Raw genomic sequence first — 26,351 nt, 5'->3', positions numbered from 1 at the left:
AGTCTGCGATGATTAAGAATAAATACGTGTGGTTTGACCAGGAGAGAGTGGGACAAGGTTCCACGAGCCCTTTGAGGGAAGCAAGGTCTTTACTTAAAGAGTGCAACACCACACTTCTCTCAGTTTCTGATGTTGTCCTCAGCTCTTTCAATCCCAAAAGCCTTATGGCAGACAAGTCACGAGGAGAAATGCCAGGTATTGCTGGCACAAAGAGAGCAGTCCGTGAGCCAGGCTCAGGAGATGACCAGCCAGCAGGCTCATGGTGGTCCTAGACCAGCTCCTGCATCAGAGAGCAGAGGCTGTGACCGAGTGGCTGCCCTCCCTGGCCGTCTGCATGCCCTTGAATGCCAGCGAGGCGGGGATGTCGCAGCTGTGAGGGGACAGCGGGGTGCCTCCAGCGTGCTGCCAGCCATGGCTTGCCATGTAGCCGGACGGAGCGGCGCTGTACGTCATGTAAGGTGACACTTGGGCTGGTGTGGCGTAGGGAGGCATGGCTGGTGCTGACACGAAACTGCTGACAGCTGGGAGGCCATTGGGTGCCTGAAAGGAAAAGGAAAAATGTTTCTAAAAGAGTAAAACACAGTGGATCTGCCATAAAAGAAGCTTCCCTCAGATGCTGCTGGGGCTTTGTACAAGAACCAGGGCCAGGGAGGACACCCAGAGGGCCACCTGTAACCACTCCGCTGGATTTCAGGGGCACAGTGGCCCCCTTGTGCTTTGCTTTTAAGACCAGCTGCCCCGTATCAGCCCTGCACACCTCTCACAGCAGCCTGGCCCAAACAGGGACCAGCAGCAGATGTTTAGGGAACACACCCCAAGAGCAGGGCAGGAACCACCAAGCCCCCCCTGTACGCCTGCCCACCTTCCCACAAGCTGCTCTTCAGGGACTCCTTAAGCCTATGGTTGCATCTAATCATTACATTTGAGAGCTACTGCTGGAGGTATTTGTGATGAGTTTGTCCCATCTCTATCACTGAGCACCTTTGTCCTCCTGGCAATGTCCCATGGGTTGGAGCAGGCGGGCTGTAACATTTAACACCTTCCCCACGTTTCACATGGGGTGTTGGCCCATGCACGTTGGCCCCACTGTGGTGCCCTGGCAGGTAGTGCTGTGGCAGATGAAGCTGGGTGTGCAGTGACCACAGCCATACCAGCGGCAGGAGAGATGGACCCATCCCAGCACCTTGTGTACCCCAGCCCTGGAGGAGGGTGGGCTGAGCCCTGAGCTGCAGCGGGCAGGCGCGGGCAATGATCCTGAAGCAACGCTCCCCGGAGCGGAGAGGTAACAAGGAGCTGGGGGAGGTGGGAGCATCTTAAACTCTTCAGTAACTGTTTGCTCAGAGCTTGAGTCAGAACAGTAGTAGTAGTATTATTATTAATGATGTCTTTTAAAAAAAAAAAAAATCTGTTTTCTAGGTACTTGGGATATAACCTTGCAAATGTTCTTTGCTCACAGCTTCTCCTGGTTTCAATAGGGCTTCTGTGCACAAAACAATTGCAGGGCTGGGTCCTTTCCTGCAAGCTATTTTCCTAGGTCCTTCCGTAGGCTGGGGAGAAGCGTTTCTATTTAAATAGAGAAGGGAGAGTCCTTCAGTCTGCCACGGTAGGATTTCACAATGAATGACTCCTTATTTAAATAAAAAGTGTTTGGTGGTTTATTTCACACCCTGTAAATGCTTCTTCAGCAGAACAGGTACAAACCAGGATCATTTATCTTGCTTAAGTTCCAATTTGTGTAGTGTTTATGTTTTAGGATTTTGGGGTGGTATTTTTCCCAGAAATGTTTTCTATCTAAATATGAAAGAACAGGTATTGATTCAGTAAATCATATAGCATCAGCCATTTTTAATCACCTGGCAGAGCCAGACCTAACCTGGATAGTGCAGAGTTAAGAAAGGAAACAGACTTTTGTTTCTGCTAAAACTTCACATGAGGTTAACATTTCACTTGTTCAATTCCTGTCTCGATTGCACCTGCCTAAATTTCCAGTATTTACCTCCATAACAGCACTGGCCTGCTTTCAGGCTCATGAGTTTCCTACCAGTCTAAATCACAGTTCCACTGGCTGGACTATCCTCTCATTGCCACTTGGGAAACCAAGCAGTAATCCTGCTGGAGTCAATATAAACGTGTACAGCAATCTAAAACAGCAGGAGGCAGTGACGGGATCCCAGCCACAAGCCTCCGATAGGTATATTAATTAGTACAAAACATACAGCTGCAGCAGCAATGTAATTGTCATTCCAAATCCATAAACACTGTTGAAGCTGAACTTGCCTTATTCTTTTGAAAATCCAAATATGTGACCTGACCTTCAACTCCAATTACATGTCCCCTACTGTGTCTCAGAATTACATTTTAGCTTTAGCTCTAAATATGTGTTTGCAACAATGCTAATTAATACAAACCTTCAAATAATTGCACTGTAAATTAGTACACTTCTTAAATCACATGGAAAATCATTTCACTGAATTTACTGGAAAGTAAAAAGTGTGACAGGCCCTAAAAAGCTGCTGTTCTGCAAGCTCCCTGCTTATTCCACTGTGTAAAGTGCTTTTCAGAAGAATGTGAAACAAGAAAAGAGCACCTCTGTTTTTTCTAACAAACGGCAACAAAAAGCTTTTGACAGAGTCAGTAGAGCCATTACAGCCATTTTGTAACACTGGGATATCGAGAGCCACAACCCAAAGGGATCCTGCAGAAGAACTACAGAAAACGTGAAGGGCTGCTGGAAGGAGAAAAGGAGAAAAGACCTGGGGCAAGTCCCTGAAGAATCTCAAAGCCATTGTGGGAGCATAAACCTCCAGCCCCTAAGGCTCAGAAGAGGTTTTTCTGGACTCTGCAAGCCCACCCTGCTTCTCCAGGCTTGCCCACTGCCAAACAGGATGGTACCAAGCAGTGGACTACAGGATGTGCCTGGAAGTCCCTTTTTAAATAGGGTTCCTCTGTATGAATGACCATTTCCCATGAACCCTTGGCTTTGCTTTTGAAAGGGTTCCTCCTGGGCCACAGAGGAGGAACATGTCCCTTCAGCCTCCTGTGTTGTTACTGCTCCCCTCTACCACGTGTGGCTCTGGGAAAAGCCAGACTCCAACTTTGCCACCGAGAAGAGAAAATGCTTCCCGTATGCTGTACAGGCTGCCGTGCTGTAGGATGCTCTAGGCTGCACTCCAACTGCTGGCACTTCCTCCTAGAGCTCTTTAGAAAAGGCAGATCTTCTAATAACATCTCATCTGAGGAAGAATAAGACTTGAAATGCATCCTTCAAAGTTGTGCATAGCGCTGCATTATGCCAAGACGAAATCCTGCTTGATGCAATTACGTTGCCAAGCACCTCTCCCCACCCCAACCAAGAGTATGTGGATAGTGCTACCTGTGAGAAAGGCAAATTTTGGTCCTCAATAAATGACTTCCTGCTATGTACAAACGCCGTGTCCAGGCAAAAAAGTCCCTGGAGCTGTGTCTGTACATGTAGATAAAACAGACCGGGGCGATTCTTTGGCCCTGAGGGTGAGAAGCACCACGCAATACCCAGCCCTACGGCTCCCCTCTCTTCTGCCAGAAACAGGGTGACCTTGTCCATGCAGCCTGTCGGGCCGGGTCCCTTGGCTGTTCCCTGCCTGAACCCACGCTGGGCCAGAGGGGGCACAGGCTAGATCTGTGACAGGCAATGTGCCAAAAAGACACGTTTTTTCCTGGTCCACCGATCCTTGTCCTGGCCTACAGACAAGGCTGCTAGGGGTTTCTCAGCAACTAGAAATTTGGGTCAAATCTGAGCTCCTGAACAGCTTGCATTAACTCAGGCATTGCTGATGAATATTTGATCTAACCGTATACATTTCCCTCTACTTCTATTTATTGTCGTGTGGTCTTGTGACGTGAAGTAAAATGAAAGTCTCTGAACTGTAATTAATTGAGAAGCCTCAGTTTGTTACTGAATGACATTGGAGGTGCTCCTTAGGTTGTTACTGATAAGACAGATGGGAGTTGACCAAAGATTTGCTAGTTTTTGTAAAAGCTTAATTTAGAAGAATACCTACCCTGATTTATAACAGACAGAACACCCCTTTTACCTTACCCCACCACCACCATCTTTCAGGTAAATTGCAACTGAAATAACTGATCTTTTTTATAGTGTCTAACTATTTTGAATGTGAGAAAGATATCATCCTACCTACTGGGGGCAGGACGTGGAGGCAGTTGTGTAGGGACCGCCAGTTGCAGCCTGCCAGAGGCCACTAGCGCTGGAAAGCTGTTGTCACTGCCTCACTGACTTAATGACTCATTCTTATTTTATTTCCAGTGCTCAAAGCTTTACCACTCAAAACCATGTTGATGTGAATGCCAGTAAGTGCCTTCAGCCAGCCAAGCAGGCGGCACTGGGATGGGTAAGGACTGGCCCAGCACGGAGCACAGTTCTGCTTCAGGGGAGGTTTCAGCCATACCCACAGAGCAGCCAGAGGCTTCCTCTGATCCAAATTTAAAGCTGAGGGGATAGAGAAAACCTCACATTATGTGATTTAAAACTATGCTGCTTTTAAAAAAAAAAATTATTTTTCATCTCTTGACTTTCATCAGTGAAGGACTTGACCCAATAATTTTAACCTCAAGAGTTTTTTACTTCTAAACAGCTTTGGGTACAACGTGTAGGTTATCAGAAGGGTTGAATCTTGTCTGTCAATCTGGCACTTTTTACAAACATGACATTCACTTAAAATAAATGGAGGGGATTAAGTTCCATGACCCTGTATATACTGGATGAATAATTCATCCTGGAGTATTTCAATCTGAGGAAATGAACACCAAAATCTAAACATTCATAATTAGGAGTGCGAGAACCCCATGGTGTTTATGGATTTTTAAAACCCTTAGAACTTGTTTTAAGTGCAGAGCTTCTTGAACCTGTTTTTTGAGTTTTATAAATATTTTTTTTCTTAATTTAAACCATTGCTTTTCAAGGGAAATCTAATTTTTTAAAGCAAACAAACAAACATGTAGTTTGAACTAGAACCTCTGCTGTGCAAGTGATAAGGGTTCCTGTTTGAAAGTGCTTACTGCCCAGCTTCTACAAAGACCACAGAGAAACATTTGCTTTGAACTGCTGCTTCTATCAAGGTTTTCAGACAACTGATGAAATAAGTATTTCCAAATTTTAAAGCAGTGTTCAAAACCTAGAACACACAACTTCCCACCAATTCACAAATTCAGTTAAAAGTGTTCTTGCAAAAATACCTGCAAAACAACAGTGGTTGGGTCAGGATTACAAGTTGGGTCTGGTGCTTTTTTGCTGAATTACTTCTGGTACGCACCAGTGCCAGTGAAATGAATATCCAGGGAAGAATTCAAAGCCAGGGTAGACATAAAGTTTTGCTTTAGGTCACATAAAATGATGCTGCTGAAACAAATGGACTGCGTGTATTTTCACCGGTGAAGGAGTTGGTTCAGTAGTTTTAACGGAGGGAATTTTTAGTTTTAGACACATTAGGTACAATACTAACTAGAGACGACGTCTGTTGTTGTTGTTTTCAGGCTGTTTGGGGTTTGGGACATAGAGGGGGTGGGTGGATGAACCAAGCTTATGTGGGATTGTCTTTGGAACAAGTAATTTCCATTAGCTGTTTGGACTCCTAAAAGTCAGAACAGTTCCTCTTCCCCACACACCTTGATCTCTGTTATGCAGATTATGCTGGTACAGTGTGTCACACAGCTTCAGTCTCCTCTCTCCCGCATGGTAAGGAGAGACAGGGCACAAGCTTTCTGGACAAACTTCCCAGTCAATCCAGGTCAGACAAACCAACTGAATTTATTTTTCTGTGTTGGTCATGTTAACACCAGAGAAACACACAAGCTAGATTCCACTTTCAGACATCATGATATAAATCCAAATTCTATATTTTAATTACTTGATATTATTTTGTTTTGTTTCATCTCCTTCTCTACTTTTCCTTCTCTGCCTTTTGCTTGCTAGGTATGTGTTCTCTAAGTACTAAAATTAGACCCTCTCCCTGCAATCCATCCCCATGTGGTTTTTAAATGTTTCAGAAAATTACCCAGTCACCTAAATTTTATCATAAATAGTATTCAAAATCACAGATCTGCATTTATATTAGTTATTACTAATAGCAATAATGCAAATGATCTCATTTCAGGTTTACAGGAATAAAAACAAGAGCAGATTTGGTGCCAGAGGTGGATGCCACCTCAGTTTTATAGTCTAATTCTAAAGTAAGTGTCCAAAAGAATGTAAATTATTCTTCTTATTTTAAAGTTATTATGTCCAATTATTTGAGTCACTTGCCCGTTGTAATGTAGTTCTTACAGTATTTTATTAAATAGATAATTTATTGCATAGACTAAGAATGCATGGTTTGTAGAAGTATTCTAAATGTCTAAGGAAAGAAAACTTTCTGGAGAAACAACATAGGCTTCAAGCTCGAGTTACCTAATTCACCAGCCCTAATGAGCTTGGACAGTGACTCAGCCCAAACTCCCCTGCTGGAATCAGCAGAAGTTCAGCCTATGTCAAGATTTGGGGAACACACCTCTGGTGAATAAGGTTGCTGTTTCCTTTGGATTTCTCAATTCTAACGCTGACTTGGATGGAACGAATCCTTTCTGTCTTTGGATCAGCAAGCTCAGCGCGTTGCCTTGATCCTTCAGCACGGAGCCTTTCCCCAAGAGCAAATGAAAAAAATCTGCAGAGGTATCACAACCATCTGCCTGAGCGCAGCAGCTCCCCGGCAAAGCGGAGGGCTGACAGTAGCTTGAGCTGCAGGGACGCTACCGTAGCTCCACAGACAGACACCCTCTCGCTGCTCATTTTTCAAAATGAAAAACATAAACAACTTCTGGGAACGCTGAACCTTTTCTGAGTGTCCTGAAAACACAGTCGCAAAGTAGCTACTGGAAAAGTCATTTTTTTTCTACAGCAAGGGAAAAGCATAGCAGGGAGCAGAGGTGAATATCTAGTCCTTCAATCAGAAGAGCAAATTACCTTAAAAACCCAGAGGATATCTGACGTTCTTAGTAACGTGCACATTATCAGTCAAAAATGTTATGGCAACAAGACTAGGAGCAATCAAAAACAAACTACAAACATAAAGGAAACAAACATGCTAAATCTCCCTTTTTAATTGGAGGTTAAATATGATTTATAAGTCAAACCAACATATGAGATCCCAAGGGAAGAGTAAACAAATTTTCCAAGTAAAACATCAGCAGCAGGCCTGTAATGGAAATCTCATTTAGGAAAAGGGCATTACCTAAAGATGCAAGTAATACACCTATGTTTCTTTTAAGGTTTTAGAGTGAATAATTTTAAATAATACATTGGTAGAACTTGGATTTAACTAAATTACAGCTAAATTCTGAAGCTAAATTCAGTACTTCAGCATCAGTGGGAAAAATGACACGATCCTACAAACACTCATTCAGATCAGTATCCCACTAAAATTAACGTGCCCGCATGGGTAAGTCAGGCTTACCTACAGAAGAAGGATTACAAAAGTCAGCACTGAGTCAATTTCTCCAGTTTATGATACCATTTTTCATTAAAAAATCTTTTTAAGAAAAATGTAATAAAATTGCTAAGCAGCATGTGAATTATCTAGAGTTCACCCTACAAACCAGTGTTGGCTGTCCTTTTATAATGCCGGAAAAATTTCTTGCAAAAATCTTTTCATAGCTCATATTAGCTATGAAAACTAAAGAGGGAAATTCTTTTTCTGAACGTATTCCCCCTTCAATTTTCTATTAATTTCACTGCAAGGAGAGGAGAATAGAACAGACTCTGAAAAGTGAATACATTGTCATTAAATAATTTTGACATCCAAAAAACCTTGAACAGAAGGGGGAACTTTCTGAAGGTAGGACATTACTTTTAAACATATGCCTTTATTTTCAGGGAAGACTAGACAGCAATAATACGCTGGAGTTGAAGAGCTTTTAAAATAACACATGGGCAAGGGGTTTACAGTCAGTCTGCTGCGCAGTTGAACTGGGTTGATTCCCAGAAGACTGAGCTTCAAAAATTGTGAAAAGACCTTTCAAGAACAGGGAATTACAGTATTTCACTGTAAGTCATACGAAGCAATGCTGGTATTCTAGTTGAAGTCACAATTAAAAAAAAATTATTTGCATGCTCGAGTGCTTTAAAATTCCAAGTGTAATTAGTTACCCAATCCCATACGGTGTCTCTTACAAAGATGCTGTTTTCTTTACAGTTATTTCTTCTGTTACTAAATTCAATGCATTACAATGTAGTGCATGAGAAAATCACACTACTTCCTTCTAAAATAAAGTTAATTCCCTCAATAATGAGCGGACCCATTCCTGTGTTCAGTGTGCTTTTTTATTAACTTAAACTTGTTTCCTTTGCTTATAGGCATCCCCAGCTGCACTGAATAACACAGAAATCAGATAATATCAAATGAGTGTTTTAACTATAGTTGTGACATGCATCGAGATCATTCTTAATTATATTTTCTTATCAAATTTTAAATCTTGGCCTCTTCAGGGAAATAAAACCCCACTTTTGGAAATAGTAATAGTAACTTGAATTTACACACCATCACCAATCCTTTCCTAAAGGAGCCAGGGGCATTTTATGTCTTTTCCAAAACAAACTACAGCAGAAACAAAAGTGAAAAAAAATAAGTCTTTCTCAGAGACTGAGGAATCCACTACAAAAACAACGGAGGAAAAGTGAGGTAGGAGCAAAAGGCACAATGGAGACAAGGTGGATGGGGTTTGTTGGTTTTACAAGTGCACTCTGAGGGAAAAGAGCGGAGCAAGGGTTTCCAGTGCTTCTTCAGAAGAGGGATGGGTTTAGATGGTTTTCACAGTGAAGTGAAATCTACCATGTATGGCACACACTAATATGTCCATCCAAAAAGTGTCTCCCAAACATAGATTACTGTGCAAGATCTATATGGTCACTGAATGGTTGCTTTCCATTCACATTCCAGTTTAAAAAGGATGATATAAATAGAAGTTACAGCCTTCCCAGTGAAGGTGCTGGGTCTTGGGTTATATTCTATTATTTAACAAACCTCACAACTGGACTACCTCAAAGTGGAGTGAAAACAAATTCTGTTTGCTGTGAGCACAAAGCTTAATTTTCATGACAAAGACACAATGTGAGTATCCCTTCTTAGACAGATATCCTGTGCTTACAAGAAGAAAAGGACAGTTCAGAAAGAAAATCATGCCATATAAGCAAACATCCTTGAATAGGAACTAACAACAGATTCCCATAGTTTTAGAACAAATTTGCACAATAATACCCCTTTGGTATTTTGGCAAAATCTGGAGTCAGGCAGGGCATGGACATTAAACAAACAAACACACTGACGGGAATAAATATTTGTTCTTTCTACGCTGATTGCTAAAACTACAAGTATTAGCAAAAAGTTCTGTGAAAAATGCCTTCTAAATATAATATATTTAACAATATATTGAAATTTCGATATCGTGGTATTTAAATTAAACTGAGGTTGGAAGAAGGAGACATTACGGACACAGAGATATCAAAGGGATTCTTGATGGCTAGAAGCTGGGCAAATGTGGGGTCAAACTGGTAAAGTCCCCACTTTGTCCTCTTCAGGGAGAGCCAAAAGAGCAGTCCGCTTTGTCTAACAAACCTCTGATGCTGCGGAGGCAATTACTGGGAAGCTGGTAAGCTAATGAGGGTGAAATCACAGCCCATCGATTGTTGAATTCCCATCGTCATTATGACTAGGTTATGTAGGCAATTCCTAAGAGCTGATAAATTGCCACAACAGACAAATTCGAACACACCATACAGTCTTTATCTACTTCCACTCTAGTGCAAGCACCATAAGACTGAATAGATCAAGTCCTATCTAATCCCCCTGCCCCTGGCACTCTGCTCCTTGGCTGTGATAGATTTCTCCCACCACTCTCCCTTTTTGGTCCCTGGTCCTGTTTGTCATGGTAGAGTTCCTGGTGGGTTGGGGCCCTTTGAGCAGAGGGTGCTCAGAGTGCAGCTGGAATTATACCATTCACTCACCTCTCTGACTTTCTTTATTAGTTTCATCCGGGTGGAGTGCCCTGAAGCCATGTGGGTTGGTGGGCAGGGCACTGTGTTTTGGCCGCGGAAGCAGGTGGCCAGTAAGAGGCAGGTCTCACAAATGGGGTTCGAATGGGGTGCCATCCAGATCACCTGAGAAGGAATCGGGTGCATGTAGTGGGATCAGCTCATGCCCCTCACCCACAACATGCAATGACATGGATGCCTAGACCTCAAGCAAGCCGTCTTAGTGACAGTATTTTAATAGCAGGCACTGGGCTGGAGATCCTAATGAGAGTGACATGGAACCAGACAGTCCCCGAGCCAAGGTCTGAACCCCTGCACCAGACAGGAGCACTGCTAACAATTCTGCTAGATACTACAGCAAAAGAGCAAATCAGCACCTCTCCTCAACACCTTTCCACCCCCTGGTATGAGTGAGGAGCAGGAGGTCCGAACATTTGTCATTGATGGATTTTGCACAGACCTATAGCAGGAATCCAACTGCCTGAATCCTGAGCTAGTTAGAATATAAGATACCAAAATAAGTGATCTGCTAATTGTTTTTTTCAATAAATAATCTGTGTAGGATGGTCATGTAATTGGCCATAATATTTAAGGTTACATTTTCATCTTCATATGGTGTGGGTTCTAAGCACTGCAGATAAAAACAGTAAAGATGCTTTGGCCACTGCGTATATAGTATGTTGTTTGTCTACAACGAAAGATCAGAAACTAAGTATTTACATTGCCTACATTTTCTGTGCAAATAATTGTCCAGAATTGCACCCACAATAATTTGCCATCACTTGCCCTAAAATGGAGCCTTCCCCTTATGTGCTATAAGCACAGGGAGCTCATGACCCCTAAATCAGAAAGCAACCAAAGGACAGGGAACATTTTCCCAGCAAAGCCCAAAACTCAAGCCACTAACCCAAGCTGATGAAGTTCAGCTGAGTTAGAGATGAAGCGGTTTCTGCTTTGGGGTTTGCTCAACATGTCAGAGAAAGACTTCACCCAAACCATGTTCACAAGCCCCTCTGAATTCAGAGGAGTGTTTTCAGCAACTCTGGTAGGTTTGGGATCAGGCCTCCGAATAGCTCACCCTTTCCAGGAGCGAGTTTGCCATAACTGCTTGCTCTTAGACCCCAGTTACAAGTTTTTTCCTGTTAATGAGCGTCAGCTCCCTTTGGCAATATGCACATCTGCTTCCTGCAATGCACACGGCAAATAATTCTGAAAAAAGAAAAAAATACTTCCAAAGCTATTTGCCTCTCAACAAATCATACAGACATATGTCTGCATTTTCATACATGTGTAAATATAGACCACAATTTTTTCAGTTTGCACATCCAGGACTTTAGTACAGAAAGTCACAAGCATCAGATGTCTGAAAAATGCATTTTAAATATGATACATATTTATTAAATGTTTTCATTTCAAATGCAGGGTACAAATGCATTTGTATTTCAGTGATTCCAACTATTATTTTTTTCTTAATGCAGCTGTCAGTATAAGCTGTGTAATGCAGAAATACTCAGAATATTCATCCTTTGTATTAATAATATAATTATCTGTAGAATCCATTCCCCCAACAACACAATTAATGTGCCTCTCCGGATAAATACCGCAATATAACTGAGCTCTGTATGAAATGTCTATGACCCAAAAATGTCACGGTCCCAGAAAAATCTATTTCCCTTTTCAGTTTCTCTGATTCACAGTCGCTCTGTTTGCAAAGAGGTATGACAAATTTGTGAATATGACGCACCAGAAAAATACAATGCAATTGCTTTCGTATAAACGACAGCTTGGGACATCAGGTAATTAAAAACAAATAGAAACTTGACAAGGCATCTCTGTGATTTCCTGGGGAATGTTTGGTACAGTATCACAGTCTGCCAGGCAGAGCCTTCCACTCCCCAAACCCAAGTACCAAAGAACATCACAAACAAAGGCCCCAGAGACATCAGGAAATTCATAATACTAAAAGTGAAAAATGTGCTACATCCAGAGGTTCGGTTTCATGTTAAATGAGCGTAACTGCATATTGCTGAGGCAAAAATATGAAGTTTTCCTGCCTCTTTTGTGGAGTCTTTTCCCAGGCTGAATTCCCACTGATGTGTGGGACAAGAGGTGAAATGCAGCCATTAAAAGCCATCAAAGAGATCAGCCTTGGCTGCCGACTGACAAGTCTGAGAGGCTGACAAGAATTTTTCCTGAAAAAGGCCCACAGGATCCTGTGTGTTAAAATAAATGTATATCAATTTAACGGAGGAATCAAATAAATGTATTTTAAAACTACAGAAGACCTTGTTCTTTGCGCTCAATTTTTCTTGTCTATGTCATGCAGAGGGAGTTTCCAGGGGATTTCTTGAGAAGTAAACTATTATCTTCCATGACTAAGGCTGGGGAGCAAGTCCTTCACTTGCTTCATAGCTATGGACCTGTTTGCAAGCTGTGGACAGGTGAACCTTGAATGTTGCTAATGCTTACAATGTATAGTTGATATTTGTTGGAAACAGCAGAATTCCCTATTGCTGACACAAAATCCTTTGTTACTGCACTTCAGAGCACATTCTCTGCTCCTGTTGTGTAACTGGAAAGCCTAAGTAAAATAGGCACGCTTGATTCCCTGCTGCTCTACTCCTCTTGTAGACGCCACTGACTTTGGTAATACAAAAAAACCCTGGAATATTACAGAACAGTCACTCCTCTGGGGGAAATCTGCTGTTTTCATTCTTAAGACCCAGCTTTTGTAATGAGCTTTGCCTAGAGAAGATGAGGAAAATAGCATTTACCCTGAAGTCCAAAGACAGAGCCTATTTCACCATATTCTGGCACATAAATTATGACTGTGGCTTCCCCGTTTTCCACCATTCCAGATACCCATTTGCTACATCTGTACAAATGAACCAATATTCTCTCCTGTCCCTTGCTCATCTATTTACACCCAAAGCAGTACGCCTTGCAAGAGACTATGTAAAGGTCTAGGAACATCAGAGCCTTTTGGTGAGACTTTACTGTCACAGACTGTCACCCCAGACTCGCTGCACTTCAGCGAACAGGCAGCTAGTAAGTCAGTGCTACATGCAGCAGAGTTCAGTTCATAAATTTCGATTTTCACCTGCCTGGAACAGAACTTTCGGAAAAAAGAATATTGCGAAAACTGCAAAAAATTACATTTTCACATTCTTATTTGACATGAACTTCCTCTGAATACATTCTAAATTACCAAGGCAGTAAACTTGTGAAAGACAAAGCAATTAATGTAAATGTGGATTAATTCTCCAGTAAGCAAATCTGAATACTACATGAATAGACTGGTCTATATGTTAGAACTTTCCACAACCAAGTTCTGTTTGCCCATATTATTATGGGGTAGGACTGGGAAGGGAATCTCCTCTGTGTCTTCTTTTAGTTAGCACGATTCTGAAAATGACCTTTCAGATACTTTTTAGCTTTTCTACCCTTTTAAACTCTCTGGACAATGTATTTTGATTAATGAATTCCATTTTATTAATAGCAATTTGCTCCATTTTTAAATAGTGAATATGTTTATATTACATATATCAGGTGATCTTTAAGGTTGAACAAAACTTTGAGACTGATTTTGACAGTAGAACAGTGATATAGTATGAAGATGAAAGTAAATATATTGAAAGAGTGGAAAAAGATAAAAAATAGTTTCCAACACCAGCATTGAAAATAACCCGATGTACATAACATTGTTCCTCAACACATCTGTTGAGGTAAATGAGATTCCAACAGAGGCAATGGTTTACAACCTAGGAGCAGGATCCTGCACAGCAGAACTGTGTGCACAAGGCCCAGCCAGGAACCTAAGACAACGCAGCGGCAGTACAGCTGTTCTTAACAGAATAATGACAAGCTATTTCCATCACTTTTAGGAAGACTGCTAACACTTTGTTTCATTTTTAAAGAAAATTGTGGAAGGATGAATATTAACTCTAATTCTGTCTTGAACTGTACAGTCATGGCTATACTACATTGCTCATTATTTGTAATATGAAATTAAAAGAATAATAATGGGATAATAGAAAAATGTAATACAAAACAAATATGACAGCATTAAGGTCAGTATATTGTTTGCAAGGTAATATATAGAATACAGTAGCTGTTCACTTTTGGGCCCTACGATGTTTCCCACTCTGCCTCATTCACCTCTTTCCAAGCATTCCCACAGTTTGCGCTCCACATCTTAAATTTGAAATGCTCTGACTGAGCTACTCTCAGCACCAAATCCGAGCTACAAAAGTCTCCTTGACATGGAATCCAAAGTCAGACACAAAACTGAAAAATATGTCCAAACCCTCTGTCTTTGAATGGGAACATGCTAACCAGAGATCGTGGATTTTCCTCAACTTCGTTAAAAGCATAATAAATGAAGAGCAGGGAAGTCACAATCTGAGAGACCTGTGATACGTTTTGAAATGTCTCCATCGCACGGAAAAAAAAAAATTCCAAACCTGTGCTTCCCCAACTAGTAACAGTTGAACCTTTTATAGCTGTTCTCCTGGCATGGGATTTGATTAGCAAGTACAAAGATTTAGACAGAGATTTATTAAGTAACAGTTATATTGTGTTGTAATTAAAACGTAGGAAATTCGCCGTCTACTTAAGCGTTTAAAAATGCTTAATGTAGGAAGCAATTACACCTCATTTTCAAATTATTCCCCTGCCTGCAGAGCCCGCTGTGGACAGGGTAAAACGCAGCTTTAAGGGGGGCGGGCGGGACGTGCCCGCTCACACGGCCCGGGGCTGCACGGCCCGGCACAGCCCGGCCCGGGGCGGCGCGGCACCGCGGGGGCTCGGGGCCGGGCAGAGCCCCGGTGGGCGCGGCGGGGTCTGGTCGCCGGGCGGCTGGAAGGGCGGGCAGGCAGCCGGCAGGGACCGGTGCGCGGCGACTCTCGGGTGTCTGCCGGGAGGGCTGTGCCGCGGCGGCGGGGGCAGCGCCGGGAGCCCGGGGCGACCGGGATGCGGGCGCTGCCCGCCCCGCCGGCAGCCTCTCGGCCGGGAGAAAGGCGTGCTGGGGGCTGCCGGGGGGCTGCGGCGGCTGTGCCGAGGGAGGGAGAGGAGAGAGGAGCGGAGGAGGGAGCTAGGCTCTTTCCCGACGTCGTCCGTCGTGGCGTACTCGTTTGCAAACCAAAACCGGCACCGGCTCCACACTGAGAGCGGCAGCCCCGGGCAAGGGCCACAAGCCCACGGCCGAGCTCAGGGGCCCTGCGCATCACCGCCCTCCCCTCCCCCCCCTCTTTTTACCTGGCTGTACTTGGCCTCCTGCTCCAGGGAGCTCTTCTCCAGCCCGTTCACGGCGTGCTGGGCCGGGGGGGGGAAGCTGTTTCGGCCCAGGCTGCTCCATTCCTCCACCTTGGGGCTGGGGTAAGGCGAAGTGTCGCTCACTGCTGGGAAACACGGAGGGAAAAGGGGGGTTAGAGGCAGGGATCGGGATGCGGAGCACTTTGCTCCGGGCCGTGGACGGCTCCCTTTCCGCACGGGACGCAGGCTGTAGGGCAGAGCAGAGGGGAAGCCTGTCCCTCGCCCGCTACACCTCGCCGAGCCTTCCGGGAGCCCCTGGAGAGGGCGATCCGGAGGGAGAAGGGAGCCGGGTCCCTCCGTGCAGCTGATGGCAGCGATCGCCAGACGAGACGGGAGCTGGCTGAGTCGCCCGTCCCCACGTCCCTGCTCTGGCGAGATGAAGCTGCCCCCCATCCCCGGCACTTGTCCCCCGGTATCTCCTAAGGGGGAAGTTACGGGAATCCCTGTGTGTGTGCGTGTGTGTGCGCGCGAGTCCGAGGACAAACGATACCCCGTTAGAAATAACCCCGACACGGCTGCAGATAAACCAGGCTGCAAACAAGTTTGGGACGAAAAACACGAGAAAACAAACAAAACAAACAAACCAAAAAAAATAAATTAAAAATAATAATAAAATAAATAAAAGGAAAAGGGAAAGGAAAATAAAAGAAAAACGGAAGGAAGAGAAGAAAGAGGAAAGAAAAATATAAAAGTCCTGTCATTTACACACGCATCAGTCGCGGCACGGGAATACCGGGCTGTTTTGCAGGCGGGCAAATTCCCCGGACCCCGGCGGGGGGGGGCTCCCCCGAGCCCCCCGCCCGGCCGCATCGGAGCCTGCGGGGCTGCAGGCCCGCCGGAGCCGCCGTGGGAGCGGGCGTCCCCGCGACACCGCCCCGCTCGGCCCCTCGCCCAGGCTGCGGAAAGGCACAAACCTGAAGTTGTCTTAAGAAATTGAGCTCTCTCGATGAGCGCCCTTTTCTGCTGATCTCACACTTTCCCATGAATAGGGGCTTCCTTTCCGTGTCAGCAAGGTCAGTTTATCCTATAAATCAAGGGCGAGCAGCCCCCATCTGTGGCATCGGCCGCTCAGCAGCCCCGGCTCTCTGCTGGGAAGGGGAGGGGGGAGATTTTAACACTGCAGAAAGCTGTATGCAGCTCCGAGGTCTGAGGGAGACAGGGCAGATACCGAGGCACCCGGCAGAGGCCTGCCTGCTTGCCAATGTGGTGTTAATAAAAGAGGAACTCACTAAAAAAAAAAAAAAAAAAAAACCACCCTCAATTTCTCATGTGATTGTAATGTTCTCATTATTCTTTTTAATGTTCATTGCCAGCACTACCTCTCCCCAGCACAGGGCAGAGATTGCCAGGCATGTATTTGTTAAAGTCGACTCAGAAACACGTTTACTTGTGCCAGTGCGGGCTGAGGAGAAAGTTTGTATCATGAAGTAGAGGGCAAAGAAGGACAAAAACTTAAATATTTTTTGTAAGTATGAGTATAAATAAAACACTTATGTGTTCCTGTGTGTATTGCTTGAAAAAAAATACCACTTTTTTTGAGAAAAGAACAAGAAAATTATTCTGTGATGTCTAAAGGATCAATTTGCATTTGAAGTGCTGCTGGAACTGGATTGTTGCCGTTAAAACGCAATGAAAACAGAAATCACAGCCTCCCCCCCCCCCCCCCCCCCCCCGCTAATTGGGAGGGAAGAGTGGGACACAGAGATCGCTGTAGGCGAAGGTTATTTTAGACTGTTGTTTTAACCACATTCACTGTTAGTTCACTGGCAGAGACCGAAATGGAAAAAATGTCCATTTCTTTGCGGCAAAGAGACGCGACGCAGTTTCCAGGCAGAAAAAAAAAAAAACAGAAAGAAGGTGGAAGAGATAAAAGAAGCAAATCTTGGGGGGTTTCGTTTTCCTGGACCACCGCTTCGGAGGAAAATACAGCACCAGAATGAAAGCAATTAGGTGACATTTGAACTTCCTGCCGGAGCAAATTTGGCCTGATTGCGAAAACTAGAGAAAATGGACTTCTCGGTAACGCCAAGGCGGCGCCTGCGACTGGAGGGCAGCAGCGAGCCCCGGCCGAGACGGGGACCGGGACAGAGACCGGGACCGGGACCGAGACCGAGACCGAGTGCGCCCCGGGCCCTGGGGCCGCCGCAGCCCGGGCCGTTCCCTCCAGCCGAGCTCGCCCGTTCTCGGGTCACAACGGCAGCGGTGACGGCCGATATTGTACGGTTGGCTGGTCCGCCTGCAGCCCACCCTGGGACCTCCGGTCTGCCCGCGTCCCGAGGCGCATCCTCCGGTAAGCTCGGTGCCCGGCTGGGGCTGGGGAACACGCAAGAAGTTTCCCTATGCAAACCACGAAACCTCCTTCCGACCCTCGGAGAGGAAGGAGCCCAGGAGCAGGGGACCGAAACCCTCCGGCCCTGCCTGGCTGCCGCTGCGGCCCCTGTCCCCCCTCCTCACCTTGGTCTGTGATGGAGCGGATCCCCAGGATGTCCGTCACCGAGTGGGAGGACGGCCACGTCCTGGGCATGGCCATGGTGCTTGGGATGGCTGGCACCCCGGGAGGGGTGGGCACCTTGGCTCCTGCAGCAGCGATGGGGCTGGGGTAGGAGTAGATGTGGTTGTAGGGCAGAGCAGGCTGTGGGGGTGGCTGGTGCTGCTTGTAGGACTCGTAGTGACTCTGCTGAGACAGGTTCCCGATTTTGTTCCGGAGGATGCGGCTGATGGAGCTGACCGACGGCACGTTGTACTTGTCGCACACGCCATCGGCCAGCAGGCGATCCCGGATCTCCCAGGCGAAGATGCCCGGATCCCTTTGTTTGTAGGTCCGGATATGTTTTACCACCGTGGGGGTGGTGACCCGAGGCTTGCTGCCTCCGATAGCCCCCGGTAGGATGGAGCCGGTCTCGTTGTAGCGAGCCAGGATTTTGCTGACACAGCCGTGGGAAACACGGAGCTGCCGGCTGATGTCACACGGCCTGATCCCCAGTTGCGCCAGTTCCACAATCCGCAGCCTGATGGCATTGGGCAGGGGTCTCCCGTTGACAAACACCCCCCCGAGCTGGTTCACTTCCCCGAAGGCAGGTTCTGCAAGCAAACACACAAACACACCCGTCGGACACGGCGAATGGCTCAGAAGGGGGCGTCTGAACTGCTCCTCGTCACAAGGCAAATGTCACAGCTCGGGGACCCTTCGGCTACTCCACGCACGTTTCTTTGTAATAGCGGGATGTCCCGAAAATTGGAGGGGAAAGAAGAAAAAAAAAAAAAAAAAAAACCAGGGAGAAAAAAACCAAAACAAGTAAAGAAAATAACAGAAAGAGAAAAAAAAAAAAAAAGAGAGAAAACCCGCGGCAACAAATGTCAGAGCTCTCCGGACTGTGCATCAAGCATATTCCAAAAAAGCACATTCCAGAAATGAAAAACGAGATCGCGCCAACAGACAAGTCAGCTTTATTGCCACAGGAAAAAGGAACACGAAGAAAAGAAAAAGAAAAGAAAAACATTTTCGAAGATGTGGGGGAGGGGGAGGAAGGAAAAGTAGTTGAGGAAATTCTTTTACATCTTGGGAGAGGCAAGGGCAACGCGGTGCTTCTGAGTCGCGACTAACTTTTTAAAGACCGTTTCTGGTGCTGTTAGCGCCTCTCGCTTAACAGCACAATTACACCAGGCTGTAAAACAAACGTGCTAAAATGTTAACTGCTAAGATCGGTGTCAGGAATAATATACAAGGTGCCGCAGGCTCCAGCCATCCACCCGGCTGAGATCCTGCCTCGCACTCGCCTAATAGCATTAATAATAAACCGAGCAGTCATTAGCTTTTCTCTCTTCCCGGCTCCTGACCCTTAACGTGTTCTTACAACTTGTAGGAACACGAGCAAAGTCAATAAGGGAGCTGCGGCGGCGGCAGATGACGGCGCACGGGTGCTCCCCCTCTCTTGACAGCACTTGAACCCTCCTGCAGCTCCCGGCCACTTACCCATTCCTCTGAGCGGGACACCTCTGGGGCCGCCCTAAATCCCAGACGGAGACCTGTGCCCGCAGCCGGGCTCCCGGCGCTCCCGGTTGCTACTAGCCCCCGAGGCTCTCCGCTCTCCACCGAGGAGGCAGCAGGGGCGTGAGGGGAAAAGGGCTACAAGGAAATCTGCTTCCCGAGGAGAGAGCCTTGACTTCTGCATTTCAACCTCGGGGCAACGTGGGCAGGGCCGGGGCTGGGCAGGGCGCCGCGGCCCACCGCTCCCCCGAGCCCGCCCCCGGGGGCGGCCCCACCGCCCAGACGCCCTCCCAGTGGCCGGGGGAGATGACGGACAGCGCGGCGCCCGGCGGCCCTTCCGCTCTGCCCGGCGGGCGGGACCGGCACCTGGGTCCCCGCCGTTACGGCCATGGCTCTTCCGTACCTGCCCGGCGGTAAGTGCGGTCGGTGGTGGGGCGTCGCTCGGGCGGCGGGTACCGGGGGGACGGGGGACGCCGTCGGGGCGGGCGCCGCCCGTCTCGCAGAGCAAGCGGCCGGGGCAGGGGCGGCGGGGCTCGCAGCCCCCCCTTTTCCCTGACAGAGCAGAGCGGCGTCTCCCCACGCGCGCCGTTTGTCCCGCGTTGGCTTCGCAGATGCGGGAGAAAAGTTCTTCCTTGCTTACGGTCGCCTCCTTGTAATATTCGCTAACGAATGTTTCGCGGGTGGCGTGCGAGAAGGCTGCGAGCGGTGAGCGTTGACTTATTTTCGGTGGAAACCACCCACCGGTCGGGAAATGGGCTGCAACTTCGCTTGCCCCGGGAGGAGCCGGGGCTGGCGGCGCCCGGGCACCGGGATGCTGACATTCCCCGGCCACCAAAGACGGGTTCAGCCCTTGTTTTAATCCCCACACTAAACGCTGCACCGCGCTTAACTGTACGCCTCGCAGCTGATTTCAACTTTATCATAGACACCGCTGCATATTAACAGTTAAAAGAAAAACAGACAAAGCTGGTAGGAATTAAAGTATGTGTGGGTCACGGCGTGTTTGTGTATGTGGAAGAAGTGTTTAGTTTGGCATTAGAGCACGGATCCTGATCGGTGAGCTTGTGTGTGTGCCTCTTACATACGTCCCACGTACATCATGTTGCACACAGAGATCCTTGGGCTTCCCATCTCCGACCAAAATTTTATCCTGTTTTTCTTTATTTTTTCCTAGGATTCTTTTTTGCGTGTTTTGTTTGTTTGTTCTGTTTCATTTTCTTCCTCGTTTTTTGATAGAGTCTCGAAGGTACAGGCTCTATAAATTAAATAAAACGTGAAAAGAAATAATGTGGTGACGGGAGTGCACGAAATATCAGCGTGCAGAATATGAAATTGATGTCGCTGGTGTATATGAACACTGTATAAATATTATTGTAATTGAAACGTTTGTAAGATATTTTTAGGAAAAAACAACCGACCAACCTAACAAATAAATTAATCAAACTAGATTTCAGAGCCTGCACATACCGCAATGAACGTATAGTTAGAAGTAGGATGTTGCTGGAGATCGCTCAGAAATTAATGGCGTGATTCTTGCGGTGGAAAGAAGGCGATCGTGGTTCTTTCGCAGGTATCTCTATTTGATCGGAATATCGGCGGATACGTCTGTTTCCTTCACAGGGATTTAAAAAAAAAAAAACAAACATCAAACCAAAACAACCCAACAACAACAAATTTTCTATGGCAGTTTTGGGGTTATTTCAGAAACGTGAGCTGCCCATGCTCGTTCAGAATATGACGCTTGTAAATTGTGTTGCTTCCTCAAACTAGATAAAATTACCTCTGGTAAAGGGGACACCGCCACCACCCCTCGCCTCGCGCAAATGCCATCGTCCGAAAGCGACGGCGTGCTGCGCAGGCATTTGCTGAAGCCAGAATCCTTTTGGGTGTTGTGAGCTGACCTGCTCTGGACATTTTTAAGGCAGGAGGCACCGAACTAGTGGGACCCGGATCCAGCCTTTAATTAAGTTAATTATGTAATTAAACAATGGAAGGGGCTGCGTTCCGTAAAACTTCCGATCCGCATTAACAGCATACTTCTTCCCGAAGCAGAGTCGCTAGCGGGATCCCCGACAAGGCTGCCCGCCCGGGAGGCGTGCTTCTGCCGGGCTCTCCCTGCCGGGAAGCTCCTCCAGGGCTGCTCGGACGTGACCCTGCTCTGCTCTCCCACGCTGCCCGGGGAGTTTCTCTCCCCATCTGTGCCTATTGTGCTCACAATTGTGTCCTTTTCTCCCCCCCGCCGTGTCCTCTAACCTGTCTGTTCCCCCTTCTTCCCTCTCCCACCCCTCCACCCCCTAGCCCGCCTCTGATCTCCTGGATATTTGGTTTCTTTCCCTTTCTCAATGTGTGTTCCTGATGTGGTCCTGTCGGAAAAGCTCGTTTACTCTGCTCGGGTCTCCAGTGGTTTAAGGATAATGTTTATCAGAAGTGAACGTGCTCAACTTGTTTCCATTCAACTGCTGAGTGTGGGCTGAAATACCAAAGGTCACATCTACAGTGAGTCGGTAGAGGGCAGGGGGAGCCGAGAGGAATATGAAAACATTATAATATACAACAGCCTGTTGATCGCTTGTGACCCGCCTGGCAAAAAGATTAATTTTTTTTTTTTTTTCAGGTAGGAAATCGTTGAAGACTCGGAGGGAAAAGGCGGCAGGGAGAGGAGGGCGGGGGGCGCGGGGTCGGAGTGTTTCCACACGGGAAAGGGCACGCGTGGCCGGGCAGGGGGCTCGTCCCGAGGTGCGGGCCGCTCCGCCGGCGGCCGCCACGGCACGCACTCGCGCCCACACCGCGGGGTCCCCCCGGCCGGGCAAATCAAAGCAGGAAGGGGGGGGAAAGAGACTCGGGCAAGAGCCAGATAAGAGCCGCGTTTCCCCTCCCGCTCCTTCCCTTCCGTGCCGAAGAGAGGGACTGAGCTGTGCCGTCCCGCACGATGCTGCCGGAGCCCCGGGTGCCGGTGACCGTTGTACCTCAGGGGTCACTGCCTCTGCTTGACTTCCCCCGACACAGGGGCATCGCAGAGGGGAGCTAGAGGTTGCTACTCCACCTCTGCCTTCTCTCAAACACGGCTTTCTCGCCCTCTCTCCTCCACGAAACGGTCTAAGTTCCCTGCAGCAAATTGCTTGTACGGCAGCGGCCGCGATGCGCTGCCGGTAACCCCTGGCTCCTCCCGGCCGTAAGAGCCTTCTCCGGCGCCGGGGAGCCTCCAGGCAGTGTCCAGCCCCAGGGCTCACTTGAAACTCCCCTGTAGCTGGGATCAGGGTCTCGACGCAGCGGCATCCCGCCTCTCCGGCCGGCCTCCGGTCTGGGAGGCGGCCGAGGACCCCAGCGCCGGCGCGCTGGCCTCGCCATGCCCGGCTCCTGCCTCCCACAGCCGCCATCAGAGAGAGCCCGTCCCCCGTGAGGGCCTTTCTGCAGGGGCTCCACGGGATGTAGCGCCTCGCTGGTCCCCAGCTTCCTCCACTCTCCCATTGTAGGAAGAAATTAGCCAATGCGGGGCACACACACACAGACCCTCTTCTATGCTGCAGATTTTTAATTTTTTCTTTTTTTTTTTTTTTTTGGAAGGAAGCTATCCTTAAGGCAAGATGCTCATATGGCAACATATTTTGTAAGCAGAAGCCCTTCCCGGGGTACGAAGTCGTCCCGTCCCCCAGCCCCGTGTGTGTAGCCGAGTGGCCAGGTTTCTCGAGGTGGTGTGAGGAAGGTGTGGGTCTGAGCTGGCGGAGGTTAGAGCCACATAGACGTGGTGCAACTGTCGCAGGGACTGTCGCAGACTGTCGCAGCTGCCCTGCCTCCCCGCCCAGCTCCTGCCATGCGGCTCAGAGTCGCGAAATTCCCTCCGGGAAGCGATGGGAACAGTTTGGACAGCAAAGAGCACCTTGGAGCCGGAGCAGGGGTGGAGGTGAAACGCGTGGGGATGTCGGAGAAGACTTTGGGCACCTCTGAAAGAAAGGCAGGGAAAAGCGGACAGAGGAAGGTGGAAGGGCAGCGACACAACTTAGCGACAACCTTGGGCTACGGCTAGGGGTGACCCACCCCGGAGGGAAGGTGGTGTGTGATGCGTAGAGAGACGAGACCCCACGGAGCTTTGAAACGGGGCTTTCGTTTTGCACAGAGCTATTCCTCCACGCGGGCATATAAAACCCCATGGGATCTCCCGGGGTCGCTCCCATTTTCTGCGAGGCATGTAAGGAACCAAATGCAGGATGAAGGGGCCTTCGCGTATCACTGGCTGCCACGTGCATTTCCTCATGCGACAAAATAACTGAGCCCAGCAGGTTAGCGAGGGCACCGTGCCTTAACAGGGCGCGGGAGAAGGTGACCCCGCGCTCCCTCGGGGAGGGAAAGGAGGTTGGTTCGCCGCTCCCGCCGCTCTCGCTCCCCCTCCGAGCCTGCGGACTCGGAAATGCCCGGCCTGACCCTCGGGTCTCAGGTGTGCTGAGCCTCCCGCGTTGCATGGGACAAGAGCACTTCAAACCAGCCCCCGGCAGCGCTTGCTTGGAAGCGGCTGCGAAGGAGAGGGGGAATTTTCACGGGGCGATGCCCCTTTCAGGCAGCGCGCGGCTGCAGGCAGGGACCCCCGGACCCCCTCCTTCTGCAGGGGCAGGCCCGGTTTTCCCCTTGTTCTCCCCTTTTCGGGGGAAAAAGGCTTTGTGAGAATGATTCTGGGACACGCCACCGATCTTTCTTTGGTAGATGTCGCGTCTCTTCTCTTATTGCTGCCCGCTGCCTTATTTTACCTCTCTAAAAAGCACACGCTTATAGGTTTGCTCACATTCATATACGAAAGTACATGTGCATCCAGGAGGTGGTATTTTGACGTTAATTGAATTAATATAATATTCAAACGTGCACGAAAATACTTACAACATCTCCGAAACTCCCACAAATTTTATTTTTTTTTTATTTTGTCCCGTTCCTCAAACAAGTTGGGAGGTGGAGGGGACGCAATGCCATGTGTGAGTGTGTGTAAGAATTTGATTTGACGTCAGGAACAAGACGGAAAATGGAAATGTAATAGGACGGATTTTTTGTGTAATAAAGTTTCATCGGATACAAACAACCCATGTCTGATCATTTCCTGCACTCTTATGAAGCAAGGGCGGGCAAAATACAGTTGAGGCTTGGAGTCAACTTAGCGATGATAGACCCAAAAATCTGAAGGGAAACGAAATATAGCAAGAAATCAAAGCACAAGGCTTTTGAGCGTCATGCTTTTGGGGTAAGGACGCAGCGTCCTGCAACTCTCCTTCCTGGGGTGCTGCGGCAGGGAAGCTCCGTGTCACAGGTTAGAAAATGTCCACGTAGAGTCGGGTTGTCTCGGCGACTTGGCCGGAGGGAAACACCTCGCCTGAGGCCGGGCAGCGTCTCCCCGCGGCTCTGCGCCGGCTGGTTCCCCGCGCCCGGCCCGCCCGTGGCTCCCGGGCCCCGGGGATACCGCGGGGAGCCGCCCCCGGCCCGCTGGGAAAAGGAGCAGACAAGGTCTGTAAAAGCTCAGGCGACCCACGGCGAGTGCCTCCGTGCATTTGGCTCATTCCAAGGAGAGAGGAGGGGACACACCCGGCTGCTTTGTCCGGATTGACCCCCGCGTCTCAAGCCCGTAGCACATCCTCCCAGTGAAGGCAAGGGCAGGCGCCTGCACTTTACTGGGACACACTGCAGCCAGATGAGCAGGTGAAATAAACGTGCAGTAGTGCGAAAACCTGCGAAAAGCCGTCTGAGCTTCACCTCCAAAACCTCGCCAAGCCTCTCCCCGCTGCCAAGCTCCGGGGCTGCCCCAGCCCAGCCCCCCGGGCCCGGGGGCATCCTACCCGGCCCACGACGGCGGGGGCACCGTCCTAGTCCTTCCACCTCGCTTGAATATCCAGGTTGAGGTTGGGAGGGGAGAGAAAGCAGGGCTGGGGGCGTGGGTAATGTCTTTAATGATGTGTTAGTTGCTTGGACAGATTTAATAACTTTGCCGCCACTTGTTCTTAGCAAACCCTCTGGAAACCAGACAGTGTCTCATTAGGGCTTTCCTGGTGCAAACATTTGACTTGAATGAGCGGTACTGAGTTAATTTCTCTTTGCACTAGGATTTGTTTAATGACATATAGAGAAATGGACAATACTCATGGATCAGGCCATAAAGCTGCAGAGGGCCAGATTTTAAAAGCATATTTTGTTGCAATAAAGCAATCGGGTTTTCATTTGTCGCATGTTACATGAATTTAGAGTAAATGAAAAAAATACCTCTATTGTTCTACGTTAAATTATAGGAACCAATTGGGAATTCCTAGGCAATTTTCTCCTTTTCTGCCTTCGCTTCTGCAACACCTAGTACCAGTGCCACCTACAGGAATAATTGCATTTTCGAGCTGTTTCAAGTAACCAGAAGCGTTTGAGAGGGTCCCGGTAGCTCTGTCGTCTTCCCGGACACACAACAGAACGTATCGTTCCGAAAGTCGTTGATTTTCTTCGTGACTTTCATTCGAGACCGCGCACACACCCTCCCCAGTGTGCACATGTGTGCAAACACACGTAGGCTCCACTGTGCCACGGCGGGTGGGAGGGACGGAGCCCTTCCCGCGGGGGCGGAGGAGCCGCCGCAAGGCAAGGTGAGGGGCAGCGCTGCCTGCTTTACATCAAGTAGCGTTTCGGGGTGTCGCTGGCGAGGGGGCCGAGCGGAGGGGGTGGCCGGCCGCCCTCTCCCGCTTGCCCCGGCGGAGCCCAGCACACCTAAGGGCGCGGGGGATTTAGGAGCTCGCCTGCCCAGCGACCCAAGTCCACGCGGGTTTATCTCCGGGTTGCGTTTTTACAAGGGGCGAGTGCGGCTCTGCCTGGCTCTCCTGCGCGCCTTGGAGCTTTACCTTCGCCGGAGGGGTTATAACCCCTGGCTGTTAGCGGGGTTCCTCCTTGGCTGCGGTCGTGCAGTCCCGCGAAGCGAGCCCGAAGCGGGTTGCGGGGCTGGAGAGGGGGTGGCCGGGGGGGGCGGGCAGCGGCCCGGGCTGCGCT

At 48.4% G+C, this 26,351-nt stretch overlaps 1 protein-coding gene across 1 annotated transcript; it reads right to left on the bottom strand.

Moving 5' to 3' along the window:
• Nucleotides 1–285: 285 nt before the first annotated feature.
• PAX9 (paired box 9) lies at nt 286–22,634 on the bottom strand. The gene is made up of 5 exons (XM_074149577.1): nt 22,589–22,634; nt 17,825–18,451; nt 15,314–15,456; nt 10,031–10,183; nt 286–540 (listed from the first exon to the last, which is right to left on the bottom strand). The coding sequence occupies exons 1-5, from the start codon at nt 22,632–22,634 to the stop codon at nt 286–288; spliced, it is 1,224 nt and encodes a 407-aa protein (XP_074005678.1).
• Between the last annotated feature and the right edge of the window lie 3,717 nt (nt 22,635–26,351).

The sequence above is a fragment of the Numenius arquata genome, chromosome 6 (genome assembly GCF_964106895.1).
Source record: "Numenius arquata chromosome 6, bNumArq3.hap1.1, whole genome shotgun sequence".
NCBI lineage: Eukaryota > Metazoa > Chordata > Aves > Charadriiformes > Scolopacidae > Numenius > Numenius arquata.
This window is presented reverse-complemented; position numbering and strand designations above follow the sequence as displayed.

Bases quoted from the DNA above. Each gene is read 5' to 3' on its own strand.
- PAX9 (XM_074149577.1), bottom strand. From the start codon at position 22,634: ATGCCGCTGCGTCGAGACCCTGATCCCAGCTACAGGGGAGTTTCAA. The intron at 15,457-17,824 runs GTGAGGAGGGGG...CGTGTTTCCCAG, and splicing joins CCGCTCCATCACAGACCAAG to CAGTGAGCGACACTTCGCCT. The intron at 10,184-15,313 runs GTAAAAAGAGGG...ATTCCTTCTCAG, and splicing joins AGGAGGCCAAGTACAGCCAG to GTGATCTGGATGGCACCCCA.